This window comes from Phytophthora infestans, genomic scaffold (assembly GCF_000142945.1).
Source record: "Phytophthora infestans T30-4 supercont1.58 genomic scaffold, whole genome shotgun sequence".
NCBI classification, from domain to species: Eukaryota; Oomycota; class Peronosporomycetes; order Peronosporales; family Peronosporaceae; genus Phytophthora; species Phytophthora infestans.
The window spans coordinates 146,975-155,499 of record NW_003303701.1 but is presented as its reverse complement, the minus strand read 5'-3'; the positions used below and the strand labels follow the sequence as shown (position 1 = coordinate 155,499).

The window sequence follows — 8,525 nt, the reverse complement described above, 5'->3', positions numbered from 1 at the left end:
AAGGTAGATTTTAAACTGAGTTCTCTGGATATTCATATCCAGAGTTTTAGGGGCGATCCAAAACCGTCGACGATCCTCTATAAAATATAAGGGTGCTACATTTGTAATTATTAAAAGTATAGTTGCTCGCAAGTGATAGGCTAAAAGGACGGAATACCTAATAAACTACGGTAAAGCATAAAAACACTGGTGAATGTCGTTCATAGCCGCCTGGGTCAACATTCACGCTATCTGATTTTAGGTGGATGTTGCTCCAATATACGATACCACCGATGGTGGGTGGTACAGTACATGAAGGCTACATGATTTAAAGAAGGGAATAAATGAATACTAATAGGATTCCTATCGAGGCCGTCTCGCGTCAAGACAGCAAGGTCGGACGACAACGCACGTTCGACCGCGGCTTCTTCATTTTGCTAAGCTGTATCCTCATTCACATCAACCTTACGACGCAACGCGTAAGTAAGCCCGCCTCCCTCTCACACACACACTCACACACACACACGCACGCACACACACACACACATCACACACATCAGAGGGAGAGAACGAATTACCACGTCGGGTATTTCAAAGGGAGGACTGACAGTAGAGAAAATGATTCTTGCTCCACTTAGTCATCCGACTCGCAGGAATCCTCAGCGCTCATCTTTCTATGTCGCCGTCACTCGAGTGAAAACGTTATTGCAGTTGTATCTCATGCCCCCCCTTACGAAAGAGTTTTTGGAGTATTTTACTCCAAGTCGTGATGCGCTGGCAGAAACCCAAAGACTTCATGCAATTGAGGATCAAACAGATTAAGAAACCATAATGCTGTGGAAAAATTGTTACAGGTCTTCTTTAAAATACAGTACTTTCTTAAGTTAGGGTACCAACTTGTTTTCAAGCTTTCGAAGTTCGGGGATAGCCACTTAAATGAATGACTATCATTCTCGCTTGGTTTGTTGATGTCTTCTTCTAGACTGGAAGTCTTAATTAAATCGCAATTCTTCTCCTTTTTTTCTTCTAAAAAGTCCTTCATTCCGCACTAGTTATTACTTTTTGAAAATACCGTAATATCCAGAGCTTCACCGGGCTTAGCACGGCATTAGTATATTATAGGTAGATTAAGTTTGGGTTTAGTACAAACTATAAGTCACCTATAGCAATGCAATGTCGTTGACCAATGGTTGGCTTTGAGCGACTTTGGTACTTTGTACCAAATATCCCGGAGTATGACGTGTCATACTCCTGAAGTGTGAAGTGTCATACTTCATGTAACCAGGGTACACTTAGGGCTACGTACCCCGTTACACGCATGGTGCTGTGTGACCCCGTCACAGAAACCTTACTGCTCACCCTACATTTCATTTCCTGACTCGCATCTTGCGCCTCTGATACGCTGACAAGCTGCAGCCGAAATAGCATACGCGAAAGCGTAACGCTGAAGGAGGAGATACATCTCCACATAACCATCGTTAATAGAAAAGTTGGTAAACCGTAGGTGAATGTGCGATTCTAATTTACAAATATTTTTTTGAAAAGATTAATTGAAATTCAACCAATCCAAACTCATATTTAATCAGGGTGACATTTACAATACCACCTGCTAATAAGAGGAAGAAACATGTCTGTAATAGCTCGACGGCTCTTTCTACCGGTCCACCCTCCCAACTATACGAAGAAACCAAAAATTTGATCGATGTGATGCGCAGCGGCGGTGGTCTATGGCCAGCAACCGAGCAAGACGAGGTCGAGGAGAACGTTAGTTTGACGTCCAAAAAGTGTACACAACACGCTCTTTTTTTCCAATAGGTTGACTATCAAGAACTCACCTGGGAACCCTCGCCTGGTATTAATAGCTGAAGGTGAATTTTAAGAAGGAGACTATCGACTTCGTCTGGCTACAAGAGGACGAATGCGCCCATCGCGAAAGAAGAAAAGGATTAACGGCCTTCAGGCTGAAGGCCGTTAATCCTTTTGGCTGAAGTTCAGCCGTAGATACAGTGAATCTTAAGCTCGCGTCGCACTTAGTATGTACTGTTAGCAATACAGTTTTTTTTACAGACCTGGTGGACAAATCCAGTCAGTACATATGTACGTACATTATTATGGGAATTCCTGCTTTAGCAAGAACCTACGCAATTACTGTGTACAGCGTATAACTGCACGCTTCGATCACATGTAGCAGTTTGCTCACCTGTTTCTTTGCCGCCTCTGCAGCACGAACGCCCCTCAACCAAAACAATGCTTTTTACCGGGAAAACAGGTTGTCGGCTTGCAGAAAAACTTTTGTCATTTTCTGCATGTTGTCCATGGTGCCGTTGTAAAGGAGCTTCACGGGAAGGTTTCCGCCAATGTCAGTTTGACAAATGTAAGTCAGCATAAACCCTTCGGGCCCTTCAACTCTTGCATCGTCTTCGCAATGAAAGCATGAGAAAAATATGTGACCGCGAGTTATTCCTGGACGCTCTCTCGCGAAGCTACCAGCCCACCCAGAAAAGGCTTCTGCGTATTCACGCAGACACTCACGTCGGCATCCTCGTTGAGGTCACTAGCGTCGAATGTCTCGATCACTTCAAAATTTGCCTCATTGAGATCCCACAAACATCGATCCTTAGGGTCTTTGCTATCGACGAAATCCAAGAATCTGTCCATGGAAATTCCCGTAATCAATACCTCGATCTTGAAAATCGCAAAGGGTGTTTTGTTTGCCGTCATTTCGTAGATGTCTCCACCTTTCGTGGTCTTTATCATCTTCCAGGGACACTCGTCACTCAAGTAGTACGCTAATGTCTCTTTCAACTCGTGAAGGCGTAGTTTGTACTCTGCTTGAACAGACCCACTTCCCGGAACAACCGAGAGCGTACGACGTCTTGGCCTTACTTGCGTTGGTGTTTTAGGTGCTACTGCATTTGACTGCACGCTTCTTTTATGCAGGTTTGGTTTGTCTGACGTGGATATGTCCATTCGGCCTGCATAGATCCAGGGGTGCAGTGTAAGAAAAAAACCGTATGTAGCGACACAATAGCATAAGCGTTGGTGAAAAGAGAATCCGTCGGCTAATGCAATCACTAACAGGATGGAGGCTGCGAAAAGTGACATCCACAACCCAATAGCCGAGTTCATGGATGTTCTATCAGCTCCATCGCCCGCCACAAGACCCAAGAACGACGCCATACGGTATGAAACCCCGCCATGACGAACTCTCGAGGTCAATGGTCGTTTAGCCAGATCGTTGTCGCTTGAGCTGTCCATGAACGAATATCGGTGGGTGTCACTGAACGAACCCGACCGAGCCCATACTTGATCCACCAACATCGACTCACGGCGTTCCGTTTCGTGCATGGATCCTCGACGGCTTGATCCCATCGTTGAGCTGCGGCGACTTGAATCTATCATCGATCCTCGGCGCCCCGACTCGATCATTGAGTCTCTCTCCACAAAGCTGACGCCGCGCAACTCACGCCTACATCCCAGAGTGTCCGCCACTGGCACGTGCTTTGCTGCCCCACCCAAACGCCTAGGCATGTCGGGTGAGTTGGCAGCCTCATTGTCCTGCCAGATCTGGCCAAAGCACTGCATGCAAATACGCGAATTACCTTTCAGCTTTTTGGGAAGGCCCTTGCGCGCACCTAGCAGCGGGAACTTGAGCGTGCAGAACTGGCATCGCCACTTACGGCACTGTACGAATAAAACAGGAGTAGCATAAATAACTTTAGTATAAAACCACCCCACGGACCGAGCGAGAACATGTGCATTCAGCCGCCAAAACGACAACGTACGTAATCGCATCTCTTCGGGGGCAGCAAATCACGCAGCACCTTCAGGTTAGCGCAGTACAGGCACGTCTGGGACGCTTCCTCGTCGTTCACCTCAACGTTGTGCAAAGTGCCACCTCCGGTCGCATTAATGGCCGTCATTCAGGGCAGGTACGCTCTCCGCGTTATTGGCTAGATAGGGTGGTACTGGAAGCTGCCAAGCTGACAATGTCAGTTTTTGTTTACTCCATTCGAAGCTGAAGATGATGGCAGTCGAACCTGATTGATCGAAAATACTTAAAACTATTTAATGTTCAAGTGGACGGGCTTCAGTAACTTTTTTTTATTTTTCACTGTGTTGCAGTTGTTGCTGTGCTTACTATTGTAGACAGCGACTCACGCTGGTGGCATGAGCAGGCTGGACCAGACCGTAACACCCGTGCCCACAAACCCAATCACGATCGCACCAATGAGCAGCAGCAACGGGCCAATCTTCTTGGGGCCCAGCAGCGGGCCATCCTCGAGCTTCAAGATGAATGCGGCAGGGAAGCAGAAGCACACAACGGTGGAGCATGTACCGCCAATGATGCCAAACACCACATTAATACTTGGACAAAAGACAGCGAGAAGCAGCGCTAGCAGCACCAGGCTGCTCGTCACGGCCACATGGCGCGACCACGAGTCCTCCGAGTTGGAAAAGAACATCATATCAATGGTGAAGCGACACGGGAAGATGTTCAGCGGGAATGCCACGGCCACGGTGAATGTGATGGCAGCTCGGCTAATGGCGATTAACGTGTCGTTCAACGGGAAGCTCAACAGGATGTTTCCCTTATACTTGGGCTCCGTGAGCTGAGGACCAAACGCAAGATACGCCACCACACCTATAGACAAGTAGATCAGGAAGGAGATGAGTGTAGCGCGGTCAACTACCTTGTTCATCCGCCGAATGCACGGACGCTGTAGCTCCGTGTAAATCGAGAACACGTTAACCTAATTTTGATGCACAGACAACCATGAGAACGCTGACACCGCCGAGAACACACTACGCGTAGAATGAACTCTTACCTGGCAGGTAAAGGCGAACATAACAATTGGCACACTGAGCATGAAGTTCGGCCCATGACTCAAATCGATAGCCCAGCTAATGTCGTTCGGGATGCCATTGGCACTTGTGTACATAATCGACCGGATGGCCACCGCCACAACGAGAAAGATGATAGAGAGTACGCCCAGGATGGATGAAAACTGGAGACTACTGATGTCCTTCATCATCGACAGTGGAAGCATGATCGTGCCGCAGGAAATCGTCATGAGAACCCATCGCTGCGCGAAAATGTTGTGCGCTCCGAAGCAGAGCTCGCCTAGCGGCGTGATAATATCCCCTAGAGTTACAAGATATGCGACCGAAATCCCAAAACAGAAGACCAGGATATTCACTTCCACGAAAACCGTCATCTACAAATACACGTTAGAACAGGACTCTCACAAAAATGAGCTAGTGGACCGCACCTTCGTGCCGAAGCAGTACATGGCCAGATCCTCGTAAGACTTCAACCTGGTCAATATAATAAATTCACAGTGGCGCATCAGTCGTGTTACAACATTGATGAGCTGCATTTTTTCTCGTACTTGGTAATATCCTCGGCGCGAATCAGCAGTCGAATCGTATACACGGTTAATACTGCAGCCAATACAAGCTGAGCCACTGCAAAACCCAAACCAGAAACTGCGACTGCATACGGTAACGATAGCGCTCCAGCGCCAAGAGTAGCGCCGGCCAAGTTAAAGACCGAACCGCGTATCGAGCCCTTAGATGGTGTGATCGACTGATGGTACGGGAAGGCATCGCTAAGGAGATCGTCGTCATTAGGCTACATAGTATCGAAGGGCATGTGTTAGAGGAGTAATAGTTATGAAACCTTCTATAATTGATCGGGAATCCTCTACCTTCCGGGTCCGCATCGGCGACATCGAGGCGATGAAGCTGCCAATTTTTTTCATTTTCTGTGTGGTAAGAGGACAAGTCAGATAAGTTACGCTTCGTGATGCAGCACAAGCAACACTTGTCAAGTAACAGTGTATGGGGAGGAAAGGAAACGTGACACGGTTTAACAGCACGAACTCACCTTGAAAATAAGCGGCGTGTAGCCCAATTGCTTCAAATACGAATCTCGAAGGGGGCGGTTCTTTGCGTGGACCTCGCCTCGTTCTACATGCTCCATAGAGTCGCGATCGTACACTGTATTGGGAGTGGAAGACAGTGAATTCGAGCGACCTTTTGAGTGCGCGGGGAGCAGTGGCTCCGTGACACCATTGTCGTTCTCGTGGCTCATCGGACGGTCTTACTACAGCACACAAAATGCTCGTTTTGTTAGTAGAACGGTGCAAGGCGCGCGTTGCCAAAATGCCGTCTTCGCCACCAACCTGGGCCCGAGAAATACGGCTTTCTTACGAGCGATCCTTGCCGCCGCACAGTGGGACTATTAATAGTTTAAAGATGCATGTTTATTGCCCTTTCCTTTAAAATTTACAACAAACCGGTCTTTTTCTTATTAAAGAAGACAAAGTTACAGTAATTAATACACGCAAAGCAACACGAATGCAAAAAAAATAAAAGCGCGCACAAAGCTTTGTTTATTCTCGCAGTTTATCCTCACGACGCATTCGAAAAGTTCCACCCGACAGTTCGTAAAATTCCCGTCATGACATTCGCGTCTTGAGAATTGACAGCAAACTTGGCCACTTCCGGTTGCGTCTGCTGCAGAAAGCTTTCCTCATCGGTCCATGATTGCAGCGCAAGTTTCTTGCGAAGTGGCACGGATGTCAACTCCTCACCGAACCTACAGCTGCACATGAGAGGTTGTGCAGGTACTCGATTTTGCTGCTGGAGCATACCAGTTGCACGCGCAAGCATCCACGTAAGCGGTGCAGCGTCAGTCTTGTTAGTGCGTGCACCTGTCACATCCACAACGCTAACATCCTTGAACTCAGATACGTTCCGTGCAGAGCATTCAAAGGACTCTTCGAAAAGGTTCGCGCTGGCACGCGTCACCACACTGTCATCCATGCTGAATGAAGACTGTGATATTGGGACCAACAGCGTCTCTTGCTTGAATGGGACCGAGAGCCAGGTTACAGACTGCCATACTGTGCCCTGGTCATCGAACAGGTCTGTTTGAACCGTGAACTCCATTTCCGATTCCAGGAAACGTTTTTCGGTCAATACCATGATACACTACATGAAAACGATCACTGTTAGCATTTCCGCAAAAGCATATCCTAGCCACTTGCAACGAACCGTGAGCTCTGACGGTGGCGGCGTCTCATCACTTTGAGACGGGAAACTCATGTCCAGGGGCCTCAGCTGGACCATAGTGAGAGCTTTAAGACGAATGTTGCGCACGCTAGCCGGGAAGTTCGAGTTGCCCAATAGTTGTAGGAACAAAGTGCTAACTGCCACCTGCGGGAACATAAAGGGCAGTTGCTCCAGTGCCAGCTTGGGCAGACTCAGCGAGGTGGCAAGCTTAGCAAAATCCGTGGACAGCAGCGCAAACGGACACCGCAGCGTGATACGGGGGCATGGGCTACGCAGAATAGACTGGCGCCAGCCGCGACGTGTAAGCGGCGACAACCAGCAGCGCCAGCGAAACTCCTTCGTGCCCAGGTCGGCTGGAGCAGGCAACGCAGCATACCTACAGCGACGTAACAACGACCGAGTTTGCTTAGTTTGGGGAAAGAGCACTAAAGTCAAGTATACGTCGAAGATCACACCTTTGCACCACATCGTGCTCCCAGGTAGCGGCCACGAAAGCAATGAGCAGTGATACTGCCACGAGAACCAGCAGCAACACCCCAAGAATTAGCATAACCGTAAGATTGACAAAAATTTAATGGGCACAAAAATAGAGACGCATGGAATTATGGGTAAAGCTCCAGGAATTTTAACGGACACACATTCTTTTTTTGACACATTTTATTTACTACATGTAGTAATTGACAACGTTTTCTCGAAAAACCAATTTTGCATGCTACCAAAACATACTATACAATTAGAAAAGCTATCCAGTTTTTTTGTCTTATTGCGAAGCCAATTATTCAAATTCTCTGAATTTCTTATATCCAGAGTTTTATTAATAGGGCATCTCCACCGGTATTTGCGTAAAACTATGCGTAAGCTACGTAGCGGGGTACGTAGCCCTAAGTGTACTCCTACCGGTAGTTACATGAGGTGTGACACGCCACACTTCAGAAGTATGACACGTCATACTTCGAAATATTTGGTACACGGTACCAGAGTCGCCCGAGGCCAACCATTGGCTGATGACATTGCTTTTATATAGGTGACTTATAGTTTGTATATTTAACTAAAGCTTCGCCTACCTATAAATATACTCAGTTTACAACCTACCTTAAATTGGTCACCTCGCTCACTTTAGGTAAAAGGGACCTGTGAACTGCCACTCACTGAGAGTTTGTATACTCTCGGAAGCCAATTTCCTCTAGCGCAAGGTGCTGTGAGACCCCGTCACATACGGCAAGTCCATGAGCACGACGCCTCTCTGCTTGCTCTAATTTAGCCCGATCCAGCGACGCTCATCGTCTTCAAAATGCCAGCTTCCGACTTTGCTCGTTTCACGCAGTCTGTGTCGGACGCTCGCGATCCTGTTATAATGTTGTACCCCCCCCCACGAAGATAGACGTAGCAGATGCGCCACTCGTCGCGTCTCACCGTTCAGATGCGGGTATGAAGCTCTCCACAAGGATGGTCTCCACGTCGTTCTT

The 8,525-nt window shown here is 47.8% G+C and overlaps 3 protein-coding genes across 3 annotated transcripts; all 3 read right to left on the bottom strand.

Moving 5' to 3' along the window:
- Positions 1–2,358: 2,358 nt before the first annotated feature.
- Positions 2,359–3,902, bottom strand: PITG_17481 (uncharacterized protein; the record flags this gene model as incomplete). The annotated part of the gene is made up of 3 exons (XM_002896499.1): positions 2,359–2,370; positions 2,449–3,663; positions 3,765–3,902. The coding sequence occupies 3 exons, from the start codon at positions 3,900–3,902 to the stop codon at positions 2,359–2,361; spliced, it is 1,365 nt and encodes a 454-aa protein (XP_002896545.1).
- A 234-nt stretch (positions 3,903–4,136) lies between these two features.
- PITG_17480 (sodium-coupled neutral amino acid transporter, putative) lies at positions 4,137–6,076 on the bottom strand (the record flags this gene model as incomplete). Its single annotated transcript, XM_002896498.1, has 7 exons — positions 4,137–4,733; positions 4,809–5,198; positions 5,253–5,298; positions 5,373–5,614; positions 5,691–5,747; positions 5,798–5,805; positions 5,857–6,076. The coding sequence occupies 7 exons, from the start codon at positions 6,074–6,076 to the stop codon at positions 4,137–4,139; spliced, it is 1,560 nt and encodes a 519-aa protein (XP_002896544.1).
- Positions 6,077–6,396: 320 nt separating this feature from the next.
- PITG_17479 (uncharacterized protein) lies at positions 6,397–7,609 on the bottom strand (the record flags this gene model as incomplete). The annotated part of the gene is made up of 3 exons (XM_002896497.1): positions 6,397–6,978; positions 7,042–7,435; positions 7,515–7,609. The coding sequence occupies 3 exons, from the start codon at positions 7,607–7,609 to the stop codon at positions 6,397–6,399; spliced, it is 1,071 nt and encodes a 356-aa protein (XP_002896543.1).
- Positions 7,610–8,525: the final 916 nt, after the last annotated feature.